Source organism: Myodes glareolus, chromosome X, assembly GCF_982192425.1.
Source record: "Myodes glareolus chromosome X, mMyoGla1.1, whole genome shotgun sequence".
Taxonomy (NCBI): domain Eukaryota; kingdom Metazoa; phylum Chordata; class Mammalia; order Rodentia; family Cricetidae; genus Myodes; species Myodes glareolus.
In genome coordinates, this window is record NC_142053.1 from 98,651,841 (window position 1) to 98,677,042 (window position 25,202).

The 25,202-nt window shown below is 38.8% G+C and overlaps 2 protein-coding genes across 9 annotated transcripts in view; one reads left to right on the plus strand and one right to left on the minus strand.

Annotated features, from left to right (window-relative positions):
* Dmd (dystrophin) overlaps positions 1 to 25,202 on the minus strand; it is a 2,257,783-nt gene that overhangs the window by 638,198 nt on the left and 1,594,383 nt on the right. The gene's annotated exons all lie outside the window — the stretch shown is intronic.
* LOC125410292 (uncharacterized) lies at positions 16,896 to 21,904 on the plus strand. Its single transcript, XM_087902602.1, has one exon. The coding sequence runs from the start codon at positions 17,069 to 17,071 to the stop codon at positions 21,761 to 21,763; it is 4,695 nt and encodes a 1,564-aa protein (XP_087758728.1). The 5' UTR covers positions 16,896 to 17,068; the 3' UTR covers positions 21,764 to 21,904.

A 25,202-nucleotide genomic window follows, 5' to 3' on the forward strand; every position in this document is an offset into this window, starting at 1 on the left:
GGTCTGCTCTGCTTGCTAGAGGTAAGCAAGCGCTCTCATCTAAGAGAGGCTTCCTGACTCAGCATTAGCTGCAAAACCTTGCAGCTCTTTTAAGAGGTCCTGCCACGAAACACTTAAATGGTGTTGATGAAAAGCTGACTGCATGCTTTTCGGTTTTATCTGTAGCAGGAAAAAAGCTGTGCCATTTTAAAATGCTGGCTTTCTGGGTCGTTCTGCCAGGGCAAACTCTGACTCTTTCATGCAGCCAGTCTGACTGAGTGTGGTCTGTGAGCAGAATGTTGCAGCTTGCTTGCTGGCAGGGACCTTGAAACACTGTAGAGTTGTGGCAATGAACACAGCTCTGGCTGGTACCTCAGCCACAAGGCTGGAATTGCAGAAAGCTAAGGAATGGGCTGGATTCAGCCGTCAAAGGCACGGCTTTAATCCTACCCATAATTCTTAGTAAATTAAAGGCTCATGTGGTCAGAAAAAGAGAGATATACAGTAAAGAGAGATTCAAAGATGAAGAAAATCTAAATGGTTAACGCTCTTAAAAAGAAAAGAAAGAGAATAGTTGGGTGTAGTGGTACACACATTTAATCCCAACACTTGGGAGGCAGAGGTAGAATGACCTCTGTGACTTCAAGGGGCAGAGGTAGATTGATGCCTGTGACTTCAAGGTGTGGTAGCACACACCTTTAATCCCTGCACTGGGGAGGCAGAGACAGATGGATCTCTGTGAGTTCAAGGACAGCCTGGTCTACAGAGTTATTCCAGGACAAAGATATACAGAGAACCTGTCTCAAAAAGTAAAAGTAAAAATAAAAGAAATAGAGGTTAAAATAAAGCCACATAAAGATGGAAAATACACAGAGAATCTTGATACTGTATGCTATTATGCTCTCTTTGAATTGTTTGAATGCTGAAGAAGGTGCAACAGCTGCTAAAAGATATGTGTTTATAAATACTTGAATTAATCCAAGATAAGTATTTTGAAAATACCTTGACTTCAAAATTGAAGTCAAAAGGTATGTTACTTTGGAGAAGAGATTTTGCTTTTGTTTCCACAGGAAATGAGAAACTGTGGATTCATTCTGAGTTAAGAAAAATCCAGTTCAATCAAGGAAGACCACCTGAAAAATCTCTGGCAGGGACAGATGGCCCAGATATCTGAGTTCTACATCCTGAACAGATTCAAAATGCTGCCTGAGATGATCAAAACTCACAGGATACTCCAGTCAGGACTTGATCATAATTCTAAATTTTCTTTAGGTCCCCATAAGATTATCAGCACCCCCAACCAGCTGGAAATAGCCTGGAATATTATGCCCACGTTTCCAAAAACTGGACTATGGATATTTTCCTTTGTTTAAAAATAAGAGGGGGAAGTGGTACAGGAGAATTGTCTGTATTCTGTCAATCATGTTTTAAATAAATGCTGATGGCCAAGTAGGAAGTATAGGTCGGTACCAGACAGGAAGTAGAACAGGAGAATGCTGGGAAAGAGGAATCCAGTCCTCACCATTTCTGCCCAGACCCCTAAGAAGCAAGATGTAACCTGCCGGCTGAGAATGGTACTGAGCTGTGTGGCTAATTTAGATAAGAATAATGGGTTAATATAAGATACAAGAGCTAATAAGAAGACTGAGCTAATGGGTCAATCAATTTATAACCTAATATAGACTCTGTGTGATTATCTTTGGGGCTTGCCGGCCTGTTGGGGTACTGGGCGGGACAGAAACACCAGCAAGCCAGCCCTTATGTTATACTTTGGTAATCTGTTTTCTGGTATTTTGTTTATAGTTTGTTTCACTGTCCCCTGTAGCTTCATTCTTTTGAGGTTCTTCTTCTTTTCTTTTCTATTTTTAATCATCTTCATGTCTACTAATGTTTTTTTTTATAACAGAGCTTATATGAAAACTGTATATTTATAAAAATTTATTTTAGGCTGGTAGTAACACAACATTATTCACACATACTAACTCTATACTTTAAACCAAAATTTATATTTTGTGATAAATTCTATCCTTTAAGACATCAACACAGCCAGGTAGTGGTGGCACATGCTTTCAATCCCAGCACTCAGGAGGCAGACAGGGGAGATCTCTATGATTTCAAGAGGAATCTGATCTATAAAGTGAGTTCAAAGACAGTCAGAGATACACAGTGACAGCCTGTCTCAAAAAAACAAGAACAAACAAAGAAAGCAACAGAATTGTAATTCTTTTAAAAAGGAATTATACAAAGTTCTCGTTTGTAGAAAATATTGTGTGAAAATATATTTTTGAATGAAGTGATATTATTTGTAAGATTCAGACACACTAACAGTTTTAATTACACTGTCTATACTATAAAACTATATTGAGAGAAATACAATAATTCTTATAATTGACATTTCTTTTTCCTTGAGATACTTATTTAAGACCTAGAAGTAAAACATATTTCCCTAGTATTAAAATTATCAAATGCTTTAATCTATTACTTTAAAACTGAAAATATGTAAGCTGTACAGATTTTTTTCATTAAATGATAAGTCATAAAATGTGGAGCTTATTGCATGAAAGCAAGCCATGTGAAAAAGTCAAAGTACGTCTAAATTATAAAACTAGAAAACAAAGCACGAAAATAAATTAAACACTGTTGATAAGTATAACCAGTAAACATGAATGGAAAAATTTGACAGCGCTTAGTATGGAAGATTCTTATTACTTAATATCATTGGCAAGTAAGAGCTAAAATGTCAAGTTTTCTCAATACCCTCAGCATCCAGAAAGCATGACAGCAAATGAGGACCAGAGCACTGAACCATGTCTTATTATTTCAGCAATCAAAGAACAACTTGAGGAAGTAGATTCTCTTCTCCCATGTGGTGTCATGTAATGGAACCATACTTAGTCATCTTGCAAAAAACAATCTTTCCTCTTCTGTTTGATCAAATGTATAGGCTCATGAAACCCTTATTCATGACAAAAGTTAGTCCTAATTGTTTCTTCTCTAGTATTATGCAACAAAGACTTATATGTTCAATTATATTGGATATTTATTTCTCCTGGTCAAGTTGTAAATTTCTAGATTTTTGGAACATATTGCGGAAATTTCAATGCTTATTATGAAAATGTTGTCACTTCAAAGCATTAAATTCTTACACTGAATTTTTCGCACAATTCAATAGATCCTTGATATGATCACTCAGAATTTCTATGTATATTTGCAAATTAGACAGCATATTTGTATCTTCAACAGTTTGCTTAAGAGTTAGGCAATTCAGTAGCTGGAAAGGTATCCTAATGGTTAAGAGCACTTGCGGCTTTTGCAGAGAACTCAGTTTCAGTTCCTAGCATCAACATGGTAGCTCACAATTGTAGCTCCAGTTCTAGGATATCTGACAACCTTTTCTGGTCTCTGAAGGTACTATCGGCATATCGTACAAAGAAACAAATGCAAGCAAAGCACCCATATACATACATAAAAATGAAACAAAAATATTTAGAAATTTAGAGTTGTATAGTATTTTTTCAGTACTTGACAGTATTTTAAAAAGCACCCTGTTTAACAACCACTCAGTCACTCATTGTGGTAGGTGTTACTAAGCCTACATGGTACCATGAGAAATTGTTAGACATGATGAGCCTCATGAAAGTTTTATCTAGTATGTCCTTTGAGATACTTAGTTTAATACAATGCTCTAATACATCCTTAGATTACATCACCAAATAAAATTTTTATTTAGGTATATTAAATAATACTTCTAATAATCATTAAATAAAAAATCAATATTATAACGGAAATGCATAATAGATTTTGTAATTATATAGAAATTTATTTACATTAAAATATTTTCCATAAATGGTAGAGTCTCTATATTGTGACAATGGCCATCTGTATTTATGAAAACAGCCTTCATTCAATGCTGTCACTTAAAATTACAAAATTGTTGAAGGATCTATTCTCACTTGTTAAGAGGGACATGAGAATTATGTTCTTGACATATTTCTTCATTTTATTCCAAGTATCTATAAGAAATATACAATCAAGCTACCTTTATTTTTATGGAACTGTGACCATTTTTTGGCAACTAAACTCTAGGTAAATCAGCATTATATAGGCACAATGCGATGGTTACTATTTATAGTTAAATGCTAAAGAAGTTATATAGGAATATGAATTCAAAAGCTTCTGGTTGAAAGAAAAATCTCTAACACTGCATTTGAGACCACAACACAGTTGAATCAGTCTAGAGTAGAACAAGGGTAAGACAGTTGAATCAATCTAGAGTAGAACAAGGGTAAGAGAAATGGTGTTAAAATTGATTGACGGTTATAGTATATGCCTAAATCCTTGAGCATCATTAATAAAGATCACTCTACTTGCACTTACTGCTCTTTTCATATCCTTTCTGGAAGATAAACTACTTCAAAATTCAGGATCCAATAGTAATAGACTATTATTGCTGAATTGCCACGAAACATTCCTGGGACTATGATTGGAATGATTGAGAGGGGCACTAAAGGCTGAAAAGTGGATGTGACCAGGGAATGACTTGGCTGTTTGCCAAGGTAAGAAATAAATTGATACCAGCAATAAACTACAGTGAAAGAATCTTTTAAGAGTTTAGGTGCTTTGTCTAACTTCTCTAGTTATGTTTCAGTTATTAAATTATTAAGAACCTCTGAATTAGCTGTTTTATATCTTGGATGGGAAGAAAGATGTTTTGAAATCATTTCCATTATTCATGGTTTCTTCTTTTTAGAAATTAAACCTAGAGTTTGTTGAGATAATCCCCTTTTTATTATGCCTCCAGAAATTGAGAAAGGCCTCTGAAGAAGAATAGCTAGATGAATGTATCATTTTCCATGACAATATTATAATGTATTAGCTTACTTTATATTCTTACCTGAACTATATGCAGTCAAATAAATGCTGTTAATCCAATGGTTTAAAATATCAGACTTTGTTAACTCCCCAAGAGAGGCCTCACCTCTTCTGTGAATTGGATTAGTGGTGGGATGGGGGGAGGTGAGAGGGCAGGACAAGGGGAGGGAGGGGAAATTGGGGGATAGTATATACAATTGAAAAAATTTAAATTAAGAAAAAATGGCTACAGGAGGATCCCACTAACCTCCAAAATACAGCTCAGGATATGATTAAATCACAGTTCAAAGGAAGGTTCAACGAATGTGATTTAAAAACTGATACATGATTAATATATACTATATATTATACCCCTTGTTATCTAGACTATAAACATTTAGAGCAGACTGGGAGAAGTCCAGGTAGTCTTCTCCATCACTCCAATCTTCCCACTCTCTTGACCTCTACCAAACATACACCCAGTCTTGCACCCTCCTAGTAACCATACCCCACCCCTCTGCTGGGGTAGAGACTTTTAGTTCTTCTAGAGACCTCACAGACTGTATGAAGAGCAATAGGCTGCTTTCTCCCTACATTCCCCCCTCACTATCTCTGCACCCCTCACCCTATCCCCAGTCCCATCCCTTCCTACTTACTGTGTTCCAGCCTCCAACGGGGCAGAGAGTCTCTGCCCTATCAGAGACCAAACAAACTGGGCAAAGTCCAGGTAGGCTGTTATTCTGCCAATCTCTATACTCTGTTGGCCTCATCCCATCTTATTCCCAATACCCCCAGCGTCCAAGTCACCATATCCTTACCCTCTACTGGAGCAGAATTTCTACACTCTATCAAAGCCCATACAGACTGGAAAAAGCCCAGATAGGCAACCTGTCTGCCAAATTACCCCATTATCTCATTACTTTGATGTTCCCCCATCATATCTCACAGACCTCAAAATTGCCTTTCTCCAGCCTCCAACTGGGGTTGAGATTCCCTACCTTACTAGGGAATAAGGAGCCTAGGAGAAGAACAGGTAGCATTTCTGCCCATCAGACTCCTCTACTCTCTAACTATCTCTGCATCCACCCACACTATCACCAGTCTTAAACCCTCATAGTTGTCTGTTAGAATTACACTTGACTTTTCAATGGAGACTTTATAAGCCGTAAGGGCTTGGACAGATGTGCTGCAGACTCTAAGAGACCACAAAGGCCAGCCGAGATTACTATACCTAGAAAAACTGTCAATCACCATAGATGGATAAAATAAAATATTCCATAATAAAGTCAAATTATAAAAAGTCTACCTACAAATCTAGTCCTACAGAAAGTACTAGAAGGAAAACTACAATCCAAGAAGGTTAACTATACCAACAAAAATACAGGAAACAATATCACACCAGCAAAATCAAAAAAACCAAAGTGACCCCATGCACACACAAAATCACCACCAAAACCAACAAAATAACAGGAATAAACAAATAATTGGTCATTGATATCTTAATATCAATGGATTCAATTCTGCAACCAAAAGACACAGGCTAACAAAATAGATATGAAAACAGAATCCATCCTTCTGCTTCATACAAGAAAGATATCTCAGAATCAAAAATAGACATAACCTCAGAGTTAAGGATTAGAAAAATATTTTCCAAGAAAATGGACCCAAGAAGCAAGTTGGTATAGACATCCTAATACTTAACAAAACAGACATCCAACCAAAATTAATCAAAATGGATGGAGAAGGACAGTTCATACTTATCAAAGCAAAAGGCCACCAAGATGACATCTCAGTTCTGAACATCTATGCCCCACATGCAAGGGGACCCACATATGTAAAAGAAACATTACTAAAACTTAAATCACACACTCAACCTCACACATTGATAGTGGGAGACTTCAATACCCCACTATCACCAATAGACAGTTCAGCCAGACAAAAACTATCCAGAAAAATAATGGGGTTAACAGCTGCTATGAACAAAATGAACCCATCAGAAAGCTACAGAACATTTCACACACACACACACACACACACACACACACACACACACATACACACACACACACACAAATACCTTCTTAGCACCTCACAAAATTTTCTCCAAAACTGACCACACACTTGGTAAAAAGGCAAGTCTCAACAGATACAAGAAAATTGTAATAACCCCAGGTATTCTTTCAGACCACCATAGATCAAAGCTGAATTTCAACAAGGAACAGCAGAAAGCCTACAAAGTGAGGGAAACTAAACAACTCTCTACTGAATGACTGCTGGGTCGAGGTAAAAATAAAGAAAGAAATTAAAGAATTCTTGGAATTCAATTAAAATGTAGGCACAACATATCGAAACGTATGAGGCACAAAGGAACTCGTGATAAAAGAAAAGTTCATAGCACTAAGTGCCTCCAAAAAGAAGATCTCATACTAGCAACTTAGCAGCACACCTGAAAAGAAAAAAAGAAGCAAACACACCCAAGAGAAGTAGATGACAGGAAATAATCAACTCAGGGTTGAAATCATTAAAGAGAACAATTCAGAGTCAATGAAACAAAGAGTTGGTTCTTAGAAAAAATCAATAAGCTAGACAAAACCTTACGCAAACTAACTAAAATGCAGAGTGAACATCCATATTAAGAAAATCACAAACAAAAAGGGGGAAATAACAACAGGCACCAAGGAAAACCAGAGTATCATAAGGACACACTTTAACAACCTGTACTCAACCAAATAGGAAAATCTAAAAGAAAAGGAAAATTTTATCAATAGGTACCACTTACCAAAGTTAAATCAAGGGCATATAAATGATTTAAACCGACCTATAATCCCTAGTGAAATAGAAACATCTATTAATTTCTCCCAAACAAGACCAAAACAAAACAAAACAATCAGGCCCAGACAGTTTCAGTGAAGAATTCCATCAGACTTTCAAAGAAGAGCTAATGTCAATACTCCTCAAATTACCTTACGAAATAGACCCAGAAGGAATTTCTTTATGTGGCTACAGTCACCCTGTTACCCAAACCACACAAATACTCAACAAATAGAATTATAGACCACTTCCCTCATGAACATAGATGCAAAAACACTTAATAAAGTACTTGTAAACTGAATTCAAGAACACATCCAAAATGTCATCAACCATGATCAAGCAGGTTTCTTTCCAGAGATGCAGGGATGATTCAATGTATGAAAATCGGTCAGTGTAATCCACCATATATACAAAGTGAAAGGGAAAAAAAACACATTATTGCCTCATTAGATCCTCAAAAAGCCTTTGACAAAATCTAACCACCTTTCATGATAAAAGTCTTTAAGATCAGGGATACAAGAAACATACCTAATCATAAATAAGGGCAGTTTATAGCAAGTCAGCAGCACATCTCAAATTGAATGGAGAGACACTCAAAGCAATTTCACTAACTCAATAATAAGACAAGGCTGTCTTCTGTCTTCACATCTGTTTAATATAATGCTTGAAATTCTAACTAGTGTAGTAAGACAACAAAAGGATATAGAGTGCTTCTACAAGGATATAGCAATAGAAAGTGCGTGGTATTGGCATAAAATCAAACAGGGTGAAGATCAGTGTAATTGAACGGAAGATATAGATGTAAATCCACACACCTGTGGGTGCCTAATATTTCAAAAAGAAGCCAGAATTATACAATGGAAAAAAGAAAGCATCTTCAATAAATAGTGCTGGTCTAACTGGAAATTAGCATGTAGAAGAATGAAATTTGTTCCATAACTATCACCCTGTACAAAGTTTAATATGTCCAAGTGGATCAAAGGCTTCAACATAAAACCAAATACACTGAACCTAATTGAAGAGAAAGCAAGGAATATGCTTAAGCACATCAGCACAGGAGACAACTTTCTGAACAGAACACCAATAGTTCAGACACTATGATCAACAATCAGCAAGTGGTACCTCATAAAAGGGAAAAGTTTCTCTGTAAAGCAAAAGACATTGTTGATAGGACAGAATGACAGCCTACAGAATAGGAAAGTATTTTCACCAACTCTACATCAGAGGGCTAATATCTAAAATACATAAAGAACTCGAGAAAATAGACACCAACAAACCAAATAATTCAATTAAAAATGTGGTACAGATCTAAACAGATAATTCTGGACAGAGAAATCATAAATGGCTGAGAAAAATTTAAGGATCTTAACCATTAGGGAAATTTGAATCAAAATGACTCTGAGATTCCGTCTAACACCTGTCAGAATAGCTAAGATCACAATCACTTGTGACAGCTTATTCAGGTGAGGATGTGGAACACGGGGAACATTCTTCCATTGCTGGCAGGAGGGATAAGTTGTATATCCACCTTTAAAGTCAATATAGCAGTTTCTCAGAAAACTGGGAATCCATCCACCTCAAGGTCCGGCTATATTATTCCTGGGCCTATTTCCAAAAGATAGTCCATCCTACAACAAAGATACTTGCTCAAGTATGTTCTTAACAGCTTTATTTGTAATAACCAGAAACTGGATTCAAGTTAGATGCCCCTTAACTGAGGAATGAATAAAGAAGATATGAAACATTTACAAAATGGATTATTATTCAGCTGTCAAAACATAACATTATGAAATTTGCAGCCAAATGGATGGAACTAGAAGAAATCATCCTCAGTGAGACAAACGCGGTATGGACTCACAAGTGAATACTTGCTGTAAAGGCCCCACAGACCCAGAGAGACTAAGTAACAAAGAGGTTTCAGACAGGGTTGAACAAATAGCGCTGGGAAGGGGAAAGAGAATAGATGATGTGAGTGGACTGGGGGTGCATCAGGATGGGCACAGGAGGTTTGTAGCTGTGGGGTGGATGGAGAAACTAGTGCTGGGAAAGACCATTTGAATTGGGGTACAATTTGGAAGAAAGTTAGAAACCTAGTGCAATGGAAACGCCAAGGAATCTATAAGGGTGACCCAAACAAAGACTTCTAGTAATGGAGGATGCAGGAACTGAACTGGCCATCTCTTATAACCAGGCAAGACTTCCACTGGAGGGATTGGGACAGCAACCCCACCACAAAACCTTAAACCTACAATCTGTCTTGCCAGCAAGTCGCTCTGGGATAAAAGTGACATAGAAATTGTGGGAGTGGCCAACCAATTACTGATCAAACTTCAGAGCCATGCCATGTGAGAGCACTCACCCTTGACATTGCCTGGTGCTGAGGAAGCAGAGTTTGGATGGCCCAGAAGCCTAGGATAGACCCAATCATGCCTAGAAAAAAAGTAAATCAATTAAATGATTCCTAACTATATTCTGTTGTACTTGTAGATTGGAGTCCAGCATAATTTTTTTTCAGGGAGGCTTCACCCGTCAACTGATGCAAACAGATGCATAGACCCACAGCCAAATATTAGGTGGAACTAAGTGAAATCTGCACAAGTAGGGGAGGAAGAATTATAGGAACCAAGGGGGCCAAGAACTTCACAAGAAAACCCACAAAATCAACAATCCTGGACTCATAAGGGCTGCCTGAGACTGAACCAATAATCAGAGAGCCTGCATGGGTCTAACCTAGCTCCCATGCATATTTGTTGTAGTTATATAGCTTAGTCTTTTTGTGGGACTCCTAACTAAGGAGCAGAGGCTATCTTGGGCTCTTTTGCCTGCTTTTGTGACCCTTTTCCTCATACCGGATTTCTTTATCCAGACTTAATATGAGGGGAAGTGACTAGTCTCACTGCAACTTGATATAATATATTTCTTTGATATTCTTGGAAGTCCTGCCCTTTTCTGGAGGAAGAGTGGATGAGAAGCAGGGGTTGCGGGTATTAACTGGGGGGAGAGGAGGGAGGAAACATGCTCTTGGAATGTAATATATGAGAGAATAAATTAATTTAAAAGAAATTAAAATAGTTTGTGGGTAATATGATCTTTTTTATATGCTCAGTAACTACATATTGTTGAGGTCCAATATTATTTCAGTAGGGCGAGTGACATTTGTGACTTAACATTCATTTGCTCTAGATCTATGTAGCATTTCTACCTCCTAGGATAATGACAATTTGCTTAAATTTTCTAAGGTCTTCTTTATCAGATCTGTACATCTATTTTTATTCATTGAAATCTTAAATTTTAATTCATTTAGAATGAGTTTTTCAATTTTGCTCAGGAATCTAACATTTGAGATAACAAATTTCTTGCTACAGAGTGAATTTATTTGTTTAGTCATTGATAAACACACAGAGAGACATACACAGCTAGTGTAATAATTAATGAGGTGTCTGGGTATTTAATAAAAAAAAGAAGTTTATTTAGGTCACAGTTTTAGAAGTCCAAAATAATTGCACTGGCATGAACTTTGGGGGGGGGGGGAGAGGCAGGTTCATAGTAGACAGCAGCACATAAAAGAATCACAGATGAAGAGGGATGGTTCAAGGTGAGAGATGACACAAAGCAAGGAGAAGATAGTTTTGGTCTTCTGTAACTTCATTTTCCCTCAAGAACTTAAGTCAGGGCTGGGGATGTAGCTCAGTTAATAGAGTTTTTGGTTAGCATGTAGGTAGCACTACGTTCTTTCTACACTGTTGTATAAAACTGGGCATAATGAGAGACATTGTAATTCCAATAGGGTGGAGGTGGAGGATGCAGGAGGATCAGAAATTGAAGGTCATCACCATCTACATATTGATACCAAGATCAATCAGAGCTACTCAAGAGACTCTACCTCAGAAACAAATCAATCAAACCAACCAACAAAACAGAAAATACATCTACTTTCGTGAGCCCTATTGAAACCTGTTGAGTCCAGCACAGAACCCTTCACAAGGTCAGCTCTGACTGTTACCCTCATCTACTAGATACCACCTCTCAATGTTCCCATCACCTTTTGGAACTGTCAAACATGTTTTCACCAGAAGAACCTTTGACAGAAACACAAACATCTACACACATATTACAGCAATATATGCATATTACATATATTATATGCAATATATTAAATATACTCTCAAATATAGTATATTTATAGTATATATATTATATATATACAGAAATACATAAATACAAATGCATGCATACACACAGCTTGCAATGAACTTGTCTGAATTGGGGAACATGTCTTAATATCCTTGATATAAGAAGTTCTCTCAAATAAGAAACCATGCTGTCCCATTTGCTTCTGGCATTCACATCTTACCCTAAGGGGCCACTAGTAAGGAAATCAAAACTGACATAGAAGGGAAATTAGAATAAAAATACTATAGGAAATACAATTGTTTTTTCCTAGGGAATTGAGTATCATGGTACTCACAGAAATAATACTTTAAGTCAGTTCATCAATGGTGACAAGTGAGTATATAGCAGTGGGAAACAGTATGTTTTCAAATATAAAGGCAGCAGTTGTTGTTACAGATAATTTAGTATTATTTAGTACCATTTGATTTATTGAGAGTGAAAGTGTAGCAGGCATTTTTTTGGACCGCCAGTCACCAAATCATGACATGGAGTTATTATTAATTATGAATGCCTGACCTTAGCTTAAGATTGTTTCTAACTAGCTTTTTTTTCCCTTTAACTTAAATTAACCCATTTCTATTAATCTAGGTGCTTTTTTGAGGCTTGTTGACCTCATACACATTCTGTCCATCTTGCTTTCCTGCTTCCTCTGCGTCTGTATGGCTGGTCCCTGGCTGGCTGACCTTGGCAGGCTCGAAGGCACCTCAATTCTCTCTGCCTGTCAGCCCTGCCTATCTTTCCACTACCGAGATAATGGCCATTCAGCTTTATAATAGATCAGTCAGGTGATGATCTATCAAATGCAGCAAACTTTACATAGTTAAACAATTATTCTGTAACACAAACAAATGCAATATAGTTTTATATAGTTAAATAAATACCCTATTCCACAACATGAAAGCTCTAGACTAGCTACCAGGTAGCAAATTGCAAAACATTTTGCATATTATGACAAGAAATTTAATCTTTTTTTTCCACAGAGGAAAAATGTAATATAATTTGTGTTTTCAAATGTTCATTCTCAGTGCATATGCAGTATGTAAGACGGCCTGGTATAAATAGCCAAACCAATGAAGAGACTTCATAAAAGATAATGTCTGTAAGAATGACAAAATCACAATGATGTTGCTGAATAATATGAAAGATTCTGGACTATTTTGTTTAAGATACTGGTGAACATGGTAGTTGATCATGGGGCTTATTATTTATTATTTTTTTTTAAAGTGCCAGTGGTCAATTTGGTAAATAGATTTCTCCGTAAAAAAGAGAACTCTAGGAGCATCATTTGAAATAGACAATTTGAGACATCTGTGTAACAGTGGAGTGGCAGGTAAAATTTTGACTCTGACATTGAATGCAGAAGTCTGACACAGCAGTAATCACTGGCCTAGATTTTATAGTCTTACCTTAAATGCTTTCACATACCAAACTGATATTTAAAGGTTTTAACATGATTGATTCTCTGTTGTGTGTTTTTATCATAATACAAATGTTAAGAAGATTTGATATTAAGTATACTATGAACACTGTTCACCCAGATGATATGATGCTCACAAAACTAGACTTTAGTTAATTCGAGGGATTTCAGCATCATATTTAATTTCCCTTCTATTGTCTTAGCTGCTCTAGCTAGTTTTCCTCTAGAATAAGAAACCAATTAATTATATTTTGTTTTCATTGTCTTACATACCTCCACTTTCAACATTAGTACTCATTCTGAACTTCCTTCAATTACACTTTAATACTCATTTCCGCCTTAGGAATTTATTTACTGTGCAAAGGCTTGTCTGCAATCATCCTCAATAACTTAGCTCTCCCTATTTTATAACAGACTGATTTCTAACCCTGATACCCTCTTTCATCATCAGGCAATAGCGATTCAATAAGCACAATGAGGAGTCATCAGGCAACATGGATGCATTTTCAGGTATAAAATGAGTAACTCTGAGGGATTTATTGTGCAACACGGTGATTATAGTTACTATTACTGTACTCTATACTTAAAGTCTATTGTGGGAAAACATATTGAGTGTTCTCATGCTCCTTATCAGGAAACAGATATGCTAATTATTTTTATTGTGCTAAATTTCATATTGTCTACAAGTATAAGTCATATTGCTAAGCCTAGATATATATATAATTTTCATTTAGCAATCATAATTTAATAAAGATATTGGAAAGAAGGAAAACAGTATATCCTCAAGAAACTTCCAGTCAAATCAGAGGAAAAGTAATATGAGATAGCCTCAAAATTAAATTTACAAAGAAACCCATGTGAGAAAAACCTCTGAGGAATTCTAGTATGGCAGGTTGCAGCTGTCTTCTTTGAACATGACATTTGAACTTAGCTCTGAAATGAGTGAAACACAGTGAACAAAAGCAAGATTGGAAAGTCTCCAGAAGAGGATCATATCAATAACGGATTGTTTTAAGAGAGAGTAAGTACTTTTATAAACAAAGAAACAAAAAGATAAAAACTATGTAATTCAACGTGTCAATGAAACAAAGGTCCCATAAGTTATTGATTTTTAAAAATATGTGGAGGACAGTGGGGAAGGAATGGCATGGTTTAAATAGTTCTAAAATCAAATGTGGCCTTTGAAAAGATTTCTCCTATACTGTATAGAACAGTAAGAAGGGATAGTAGGGTGTAAGTTTAGATATTAATATATTAATAGAGTGATATTATTTAACATAGTAATCTATATAGCGCTAAAAGTGAAATGAATCCAGGCCCAGTGGAACACAATTATAATCCAAGTGTTTGGGAGGCTGAGCTAAGAGCACTGATAGCTTCAGGCCAGTTCAAGTTCCAGGCAGAGTAAGACTCTATAAAAAGGAAAGGATGAAATGGGGCACTAGCAATGAGCACAGAACAGAAATTCATTTGAAAAATGAAGATTATAGCCAAACTCACATAAGCACTATTATAACGCCCAAGGAAAGGCTATTAGACTTGTTCAGAGATTTTTCAGGACGATCCTACAGAAAAACTCAAATATTCCATGATAAGTTTGACCTTACAGAATATAATTCTTGAATTAAGAAACGTTAGTATCAAAAGAAACTTAAACCATAAATATAGCTCAAATAGAAACTGGGGATTTCATTTTCCTGATCCTTTTATGATGTACTTTTACAAATGACAGTTTTTTATGTAATTCAGTTTTAAAACAAACCATCTTGGAAGCCTGGCATTGCCTCCTTAGTCTAGTAAATGGGAGATACAATGGCAAGCAGAGGGCTCAGTGGGCACTGCCTAAGTTGTGGTCACTTTAACCATATTTCCCAACATTAGAGAAATGGGATAAATAGATTTATGAACTGTTTTGTTATTCTATATTTTATTAATTTCCACTCAAATCTCCATTACTTTTTGTTTGTTTTAGGTTTATTTATTCCTTTCCCTCAGTGTCTTGAGACAAAAGGTTATGAGCTGATATCTTTTTAAAAGGTGTGTGTGTGTGTGTGTCTTTGTATGTATGAGCATGTGTATAAGGGTGCTTGAAGAGCCCAGAAGTGATCAAACCCCTTGAAGCTACAGCTGCAGATGGTTGTCATTACTGAAGGTGGCTTGTAGGAACCAAACTGGGTCCTTTAACAAGAACAGCAAGGGCTTATAACTGCTGCACCATCTCTCCAGCCCCCCTTTTTTTTGGTTTTTAAACAGGCACTCATAGTTTAAAATTTTCCCAAGCATTAATTTAGTAATGTCTTATAGATATTCATATATTTTGTCTTCATTTGCATTTTTATTTTCAACCTGTTTTCCCTGGAGTTGAACTTGCAATTCTCCTGCCTCAGCAGTCCAAGTAGCTGGGATTGTAGGCCTTCACCACCAGTACTGGTGTTTCCAATACATATTCTCATTTCCCTTTGTAATTCCTTCTTTACATGCTGTTATACTACGTAATTTCCACAGATTTTTATTCTCATAAATTTTCTTGCTATTGATTTCTAACTTCATTTCATTGTGGTTAAAGTGCACACTTGATTCTCTACTATTCTTTCCTTTTTCTTCTTGCCAGTGCATGATCTAACATGGTGAATATTCTACATTCACCTGAGAAGAATGTCTGTTCTGGTACTTTGGGGTAGATTGTAGTGTAGATGTATTTCTAGAACTATTTGCTTCTTATTGTTGTTCAAGTCTTTTATCTCACTGTCAACTTGTCTCTAGCATCCTAATAGCTACTGAAAGTAGTTGTTGAAATCTCCAATTAGTATTTTGAATTGTTTATTGTATCTCTGTGACTTTTTGCTTCACGTATTTTTTGTGTTCTTAGATGATTACATGTTTGTGATTGTAATAGCTTCCTATTACAATCAACCCTTTCATCATTAGAAACCATTCTTTATCCTGCAATTTTAAAAATGCATTTTGTCTGATACTTATATTTGCCACTCTAGTTTTATAAGGGTTGCAATTTATATCATATCTTTCCCCATTTTTTTTAACTTTCAGTCTATCTGTTTATTTTTGAGATAGGGTTTAATATATTAATTTATCATGTTTGCATTCTCAGAGTGAATGGAAATGATCTCGTTGCCATGTTCAGAAGTGGACCAAATCTGGAGGCAATGTAAGAAAGGAGAATGTAAAGAAACATATTCTTTCTAAGTGATGACAGGCTAGAGATGACACCTTTTTTTTCCCTCTGGGTTGCAGGGACCTGAAGTTGAGAGCTTTTCCACACCCTTGCACTCAGGATAGAAGAGTAGGGATCAAGTGATTTGGGCATAGAAAGAGTCTGAGGAAGGAAGACACATTAATCAAGAAAGATGAGCAGGGCATGCAGGCCTTTAATGCCAGCACTGGGGAGGCAGAAGCTTGGGGATCTTTATGTGCTTAAGGACAAACTGGTCTTTAAAAAATAGTAATGGAAAACTCCCTTCATTCCCCCACCTCCCCACGTGCCACCACTATGACATCAGAGTGGTGGTGGTCCAATCATTTGGCTACGAACACGGTATAATTTACATAGAACTACCGATTGGCTGAAGGGCATAAGCCCGCCCCCAAGATGACGTTTGTGTACAGAGAGTTTCCAGAGAAACCTCACTTTGTGCTGGCAGTTGGACAAGAGGAGTGCTGCTCCTCTATCGTCCTTAAAAAAGAGCTAAATTTGGTAAACAATCGGGAGATTTGATCCTGGTCATAGAACCAATTCAGACAACAGACTTCTGGAATGTGCTCCCAGTCTATTTTCCCATATAATACCAGAAAATCTGGTAATTCATTAGTACTACTTAAATGACTTCCAGAAAGAAAGGATCTCATGTTCGTGACCAACATTTTGGGGAAGGAGATGATTTTATGAAGCAGACATCAAGCTTCAGGCAGGTCAGAAAGGGGAGAAATCGGTCCTCAGATCAAAAGTCAGATGAGCTGAGGAATCTTCAACCAGCTCTTCCAGGAAGACCACAGAATTGTCCTGCCACAAGTCGCTCCGTGGAGAGAGGTCGTTCCTATGAGAAAACCTGTAGAAGAAAGAAAAATCCCTCCCCTGAGAAGTATCATGTTACAGATAAAAGACCCACTGCTGAGAAGCACTGCTCTGCAGTTAAGCGCACCTTGGCTGAGAAGCTTTTGTTAGCTGAAAAACATCGTGCTACAGAGAAGAGTTCCTCTGCCAGGAAACACCAGTCTGTTGAAAAAAGTCATACTATAGGGAAATTTTCCTCTGCCGGAAAGTACCCCTCTAGGAAGAGGCGCCACTTTTCTGAGAAAAGTCATTCACCTGAGAGGCATCTCTCTGTTGAGCAAGATCTTCCTACAGAGAGAGGTCGCCTTATCAAGAAAAGCCATCTTAAAGAAAAACTACACTCTACAGAGAAACATGGTTTGGCTGAGAGAGGCCCCTATGGTGAGAGAGGCCGCCCTGTCATGAGAGGTCAACCTGCAAAGAAAGGACTTTCTACTAAGAAGAGTCTATCTACTGAGAAAAGTTACTTGGATGGGAGAGGTGCCTCTACTAAGAATCATCACGCTGAAGAGAAAGACCTCTCAGTCAAGAAAGTTATTTCTGCACAGAGAGATCACCAGGTAGAGACAGGACCCTTTGTGAAGAGAGGACACTCTACAGAGAAAAATCATCCCATCGGGACAGTTCGGCCAGCTGAAAAAAGTCACCTGACAGGGAAAGGTCCTTCACCAGAGAAGACTACCTCTGCAGTGAGAGGTGACTTCATCCAAAGCTACCCTGTAGAGGAGGGTCGTTTATCTAAGAAGGGCAACTCTGCCAAGGGAGAACCCTCTCCTAGGAAAGATCGCTGCAGAGGGAGGCCTCACCTCAGAAAAAGGTACCCTGAAGAGGAGGGTTACTCATTCGAGTTGGGTAACTCGGCTGGGAAAAAAACCTCTGCAGGTGAAGATCTCCCTGCAGGGAGAGGTCAATCCATCAAAAGCTGCCCCGCCAAGAGTCACTCAGTGGAAACAGGTAACTTGACAGCAAGAGGACCCTCTGTAGGTAAAGATGGTCCTGAAGGGCGAGATCACCTCACCAAAATCCCCTCCTCAGAGAAAAGCTATTCATCTGAGAAGGCTAACTCAGCAAACAGCGGACCTTCACCAGAGAAAGATCGCCGCACAGAGAGGCGTCACCTCAGAAAAAGGTACCCCGAAGAGGAGGGTTACTCATTCCAGTGGGGTCACTCTGAGGAGAAAGAACCCTCTGCAGGTGAAGATCTCCCTGCAGGGAGAGGTCTATCCATCAAAAACAGCCCTGCAAAAGAGGGTCACTTTTCTGAGAAAGGTAACCCCGCAAAGAGGGGGCGCTCTCCTGCGAAAGATCACCGCCCGGGAAGAAGCCCTCACAGAAAAAGCTGTCCTGCAGAGGAGGGTTACTCATTCGAGTGTGGCAACTCGACTGCGAGAGGAACCTCTGCAGGTGAAGATTGCCGTGCAGGAAGAGGAAATCCCATCAAAATATCCCCTGCAGAGGAGATTAATTCGTATGAGAAGCATAACTCAACAAACAGCGGACCTTCTCCCAGGAAAGATCGCCGCACAGAGAGGCGTCACCTCAGAAAAAGGTACCCCGAAGAGGAGGGTTACTCATTCCAGTGGGGTGACCCTGAGGAGAGCGGATCCTCTGCAGGCGAAGATCTCCCTGCAGGGAGAGGTCTATCCATCAAAAACAGCCCTGCAAAAGAGGGTCACTTACCTGAGAAAGGTAACCCTGCAAAGAGGGGGCGCTCTCCTGCGAAAGATCACCGCCCGGGAAGAAGCCCTCACAGAAAAAGCTATCCTGCAGAGAAGGGTTACTCATTCGAGTGTGGCAACTCAACTGCGAGAGGAACCTCTGCAAGTGAAGATTGCCGTGCAGGAAGAGGTCATTCCATCAAAATTTCCCCTGCAGAGGAGATTCATTCGTCGGAGAAGCATAACTCAGCAAACAGCGGACCTTCTCCCAGGAAAGATCGCCGCACAGAGAGGCGTCACCTCAGAAAAAGGTACCCCGAAGAGGAGGGTTACTCATTCCAATGGGGTCACTCTGGGGAGAGAGAACCCTCTGCAGGTGAAAATCACCCTCCAGGGAGAGGTCATCCCATCAAAATTTACTCTGCAGAGGACATTAATTCGTCTGAGAAGGGTAACTCAACAAACAGCGAACATTCTCCTGGGAAATATCGCCGCACAGAGAGGCATCGCCTCAGAAAAAGTTACCCTGCAGAGGAGGGTTACTTATTCCAATGGGATCACTCTGAGGAGAGAGGATCCTCTTCAGGTGAAGATCGCCCTGGAGGGAGAGGTCATCCCATCAAAATTTCCCCTGCAGAGATTTATTTGTCTGAGAAGGCTAACTCAACAAACAGCGGACCTTCTCCCAGGAAAGATCGCCGCACAGAGAGGCGTCACCTCAGAAAAAGGTACCCCGAAGAGGAGGGTTACTCATTCCAATGGGGTCACTCTGAGGAGAGAGAACCCTCTGCAGGTGAAGATCTCCCTGCAGGGAGAGGTCTATCCATCAAAAACAGCCCTGCAAAAGAGGGTCACTTTTCTGAGAAAGGTAACCCTGCAAAGAGGGGGCGCTATCCTGCGAAAGATCCCCGCCCTGGAAGACGCCCTCACAGAAAAAGCTATCCTGCAGAGGAGGGTTACTCATTCGAGTGTGGCAACTCAACTGCGAGAGGAACCTCTGCAAGTGAAGATTGCCGTGCAGGAAGAGGTCATTCCATCAAAATTTCCCCTGCAGAGGAGATTCATTCGTATGAGAAGCATAACTCAACAAACAGCGGACCTTCTCCCAGGAAAGATCGCCGCACAGAGAGGCGTCACCTCAGAAAAAGGTACCCCGAAGAGGAGGGTTACTCATTCCAATGGGGTCACTCTGGGGAGAGAGAACCCTCTGCAGGTGAAGATCACCCTCCAGGGAGAGGTCATCCCATCAAAATTTACTCTGCAGAGGACATTAATTCGTCTGAGAAGGGTAACTCAACAAACAGCGAACATTCTCCTGGGAAATATCGCCGCACAGAGAGGCATCGCCTCAGAAAAAGTTACCCTGCAGAGGAGGGTTACTTATTCCAATGGGATCACTCTGAGGAGAGAGGATCCTCTGCAGGTGAAGATCACCCTCCAGGGAGAGGTCAGCCCATCAAAATTCCCCCTGCAGGGGAGGGTCATTCATCTAGGAAGCCTAACTCTGCAGAGAGAGAACCCTCTCCTGGGAAAGATCGACACACAGGGAGGCTTTGCCTCAGAAAAAGATACCCTGGAGAGAAGAGTTACCCATTTGAGAGAGACAACTCTGAGGAGACAGTACACTCTGCACGTGAACATAGTCCCACAGGGAGAGGTCTGCCTCAGAAGAAAAGCTGCCCTGCACAGGAGGGTCTCTCTGTGGAAAGGGGTAGCTATTTGGAGAGAGGCGCCTCTACATGGAAAGAGGACCCGACAGGAAGATGTAGGCCTCCAAAGAAAAGCCGACATGCAGAGAAACATCTATCTGCCGAGGAAAGTTGCCCTCCCAAAAAAAGCCGTCCTGCAGGGAAAAGTCTATCTTCCAGGAGAGTCTGCCTTGCAGAGAAAGTGCACTCTGGGAAGAGGGGACACTTTGTTAAGAAAAGATACCCTGCAAAGAGGCAGCTCTCTGCTGAGAAAGGACAGATTGAAAATAAAGGCAGCTGTTCGGAGAAAGTTTATTCTGAGGAGAGAGGTCAGTCTTCCCAAAGCAGCGATACCGCTGAGAAAGGTAACAGAGTAGAGAACGGGTACCCTGTGCCTGAAGGTCTTCACTCCACGGAAAAAAGCTTTCCTGTAGAGGAACCCTCTTCCTCAGGATCTGCGCCTACCATGCCAGTGCCAAACAGCATTCAAAATACTCCAGAAAACCTAGCTGGCAGTGGTCCTAGTACAGTACCACAGATTCCTCACCAGAATGTGCCTGGGACTGTCACCACTGGTCAATCTGAGCAGGCACGGAACGTGCGATATACAATTAAATTCAAGTTTTCTAAAGAACTTAAGGCATGTCTTGTTCAGGACTGGGACCTGATAAACAAGCATAAGCAGTTATTCCAACTCCCTGCTAATAAGGATGTAGATACTATTCTCGCGGAGTATGTCACTTTTGTGAAATCGCAGAGAAAAGGTGATAATAGGGAATATTCTGTTGATGAACTTGTATATGGAATAAGAGAGTATTTCAACAACATGCTGGCCACCCAGCTGCTCTGCCAGTTTGAAAGACCCCAATATGCCGAAATCCACCTGGCTTATCCTCATATCCCAATGTCTAAGATTTATGGGGCTCCACACCTCCTGCGATTATTTATTCATATTGGGACTGTATTGTCCCATTCCCACCTTAGTAGGCGCAGTCTTGTGCGAGTGTGTAAAAATGTGCACTATTTCCTTAAGTACCTAACTGCGAATTCCACTTCTCTATTTAGTGCCAGCAATTACAAAGCGGCTTCTGCTGAGTATTGTTGCAAAGCCCTGTGACCACTCCCTGTTATGACCTGGATCAGTAAACATGTCCATGTTTGCTGTTTTCACTGTAACTGTACTTGAAAATTGTCAAAAGTATACCAGGGCTTAATACTCCAGTTTGTTTATTGTTGTGGACAGGAATAAAAATATTAAATGCTTCATCACTTATTCAACAACAAATAAATGTTAATTAAAAAAGCAAAATTTTGTTCCCGCTGTCCATTCAGTTATGTGGTTTTATTGTTTCCCTATGCCATGAATCTTTTCAGTCTGTCACCACCTCTTTCCTAAATTCCCTAGTTGTCCTGCACTTCTAGACATCTGTTGGGGTTGCTCTCACCTAGTCTAGTCTCTGCTATTCAGCTAGAAAAACCAGGAAGCAGAAGGAAGTGAATCTTTGTCCTCAGTCTGGTGTGGGAGAATAGTCTGTATTCTGTCAATCATATTTTAATAAAACGCTGATTGGCCAGGCAGACAGTATTGGCGGGAAAGCCAGACAGGAAGTAGGGGTGGAGCAAAGAGACTGGGAGTATTCTGGGACACAGGAAGCTCCCTCTGCCACTCCTGCGCAGACCACCGAAGAGGCAGCATGTAACTTGCCCAGCTGAGAAAGGTACGGAGCCATGTGGCTAATGTAGATAAGGATAATGGGGTAACGTAAGTTATAAGAGTTAACAAGAAGCCTAACCTAATGGGCCAATCAGTTTATAACCTTATGGAGTCCTGTGTGTGATTTCTCTTTGGGATTTGCGGGTTGTGGGGTACCGGGCGGGACGGAAACCCCAGCAAGTCGGCCCCCTCATGTTACATCAGTCTACTTTCTTCTATGTATCCAGTCAAGGTCTTTCTTGACTTAAAAGACATTGTTCAAATGCAGTATGTTGTTGTTTGGTAAATCAATTCCTGATCTCACCATTGTAGTGAGATGGACAAAGGACTGGAAATAGGAAGTGAAAAACTTCATTCTGGCGTTTCCTCAAATTCAATTTCTTTAACGGTAGTAAAATCATAATTTTTATTCTTTGGGGCATTTTAAAGATCAAAATAGGCAATAATAGGTATGAACAAAGAACTTAGCTTTTATGATCATGCAGATATTAATGCTTATTTCCCTCTTGAGTTTCATTAACTACAATCATAACATCTTTTAATTAATATTCATGTGTAGTATATCCAAATCTCATTCATTTAGTGATTCTGCTATCTTTACTTTATTTCTTGAGTATCTCTACAATAAGACGGCTTACTAGGGACCCCATCTTGTCTATCCAGGTAGGTTTATTCATTCATTTTGCTCAATCTCCTTGTACTCATTATCTTTATCACATTATCCCAGTTTATCACATGGACAACCCAGTTTTAACATGACAAGGAAAATAAATTTGAACCTAGGTGCTTGTTTCACCAGGACTCTAGCTAGTAGCAATGAACAATAGCCTAGCACATTTACATACTTTCTGAACACAGAAATAAAATCCTAAGAAGTAATGATGGGAAGAATGACAATGGGGAGGGGAGCTAAATGGTTGAAGCTACAGATAAAAGGCAAAGGGTATGGCAGGTACCTACAAACTATAGAACTCAAGGGCTGACTTTCTAGAATTTATGACAAATATTACATTTCTGATCTGTATTTTGATTGGATAAGGTTATAGCCAATATTCATTTTTATTTTATAGGGCTGTATTATACAGTGGGATTCGCTTATTCACCACAAGTACTCAATGGGGTGATTACTAGAGTAACAGGTCTCATCATAAACACAGTAAAACAAAATGGGCTGTGCAGTTCATTAATAATAGATTATAGTGCTATTTAAATACATATCATTAGTTTTTGAAATTAGCATGGTACTGGACTATGGTAACTTGAAGTTTTTTTCCTGAAAAAATATATGTATATGTATGTATATACACATATATACATATACACATATACATACACACACACACACACACACACACACACACACAGTGACCTCTTAAATTCCAGAGGAGAAAAAAATACACAGAAACTATATATGCCTTTTTACTGAAATTACTTCCATCCCTGGAGTTAATTATAATCTTTAAGAACCTAAATCCATCCATATTGCTTATTCTTAAGATTTTTGCTGAAAGAGAAAGGAGGGGTGGATGAGGGAGTACCCCTGTCGAACTTTATCTGAAAAATTCATTCATATAAGCATGGACAATATAGCAGTCTATACATATAGGCTAGGTTCACTGATTATGTGGTCAAGACCCAGTATATTTAACATAAAGGTCAAAGACATGCATAATGTTTAGAAGACGAGAACTTAATGATTTTGGAGCCTTGTGAGCATAGTTATTAGTATTTAAGTTTCTTGGGGATAAACATTTACTTTAGGCTTTAGATCCAACCAATAAAAAACAAAGAGAAGTAATGGTGGCATGTATCTCTTAAGGAAACTATAAAATTGAACAGAACAATACACAAAGATTATTTATTCAATGTCTGTCATGGAGAAGAACATTAATGCACACTAGCTCTAAGATAAATATTAGGTACATTTGGGTCAATGGAAAAACCAGATAGATAATTGACATGAAAGTGGGTATTATTTTTTAAAACAGTGTGATCTGCCTATGTAATATTAGAATCGAATAAAACAGTGGGATTGTATAGACCTTCTAACAGAGCTAAACATGGGGTGACAGTGTTGTTTTGCCCGATTTACATAAGACCTTAGTTGGTAATGCACAGTTCCTTCAACATGCTCAATATGAAGCATTTATTCATCCAGATAATTGACATAAGTCCATGCATTTAAATGTTCTTCAGAGTCAGAGATCAAGATAGAAATTCTTAGACTCATAGAGATTTGTGTCTATACACTTGCTTATTATATTCACATTGAAGGAGCTTAGAAGGGGGTACTGTCAGCTTTCAAACCAGAACCTTTTCATTACTTCTCCCTGTTGGGGTTGTAGAGCATGCTGTGAGTGACCTCCAGAGATTCCTCAAGCTGGATGCAGACAGCAAATTGAATCTGAATGCTTTATTAGACACGTTTGTCTTTCAGCTAGTGGGAGTGAATGTCAACTGTACTGAAAAACATAAAATTTCTTGTGAAACTAGGTCCTGACCTTGAAAAAAAACCCTTAAATCAAAGTGTACAATTCAATTCTGAGTCATGTTCTTATTTGTTAAACATAGAGTACCAGTTTAAAAGTGGATGGCACACTTTATCTAAGACTGGGCATGAGAAAGAAAGGAACTTCTCTTTAGATCATGCTGGACCTAGTGAACAAGATGTTTATCATCAAAACCATAACATTAAAGCACCTTGGTTAAGAAGATAACTTTTCTCACCTACTTTAGTATAAGATAGAAAATCACCTTCTCCACTTTTAATCCACAGTAAAAATCACAGAATGTTTAGTTACACCTTTTACATAAATTTCTATAATAATAAAGAATAATCCTG

What these genes read in the sequence shown, in the direction of transcription:
- LOC125410292 (XM_087902602.1), top strand. Translation starts at nt 17,069, where the DNA reads ATGACTTCCAGAAAGAAAGGATCTCATGTTCGTGACCAACATTTTGGG.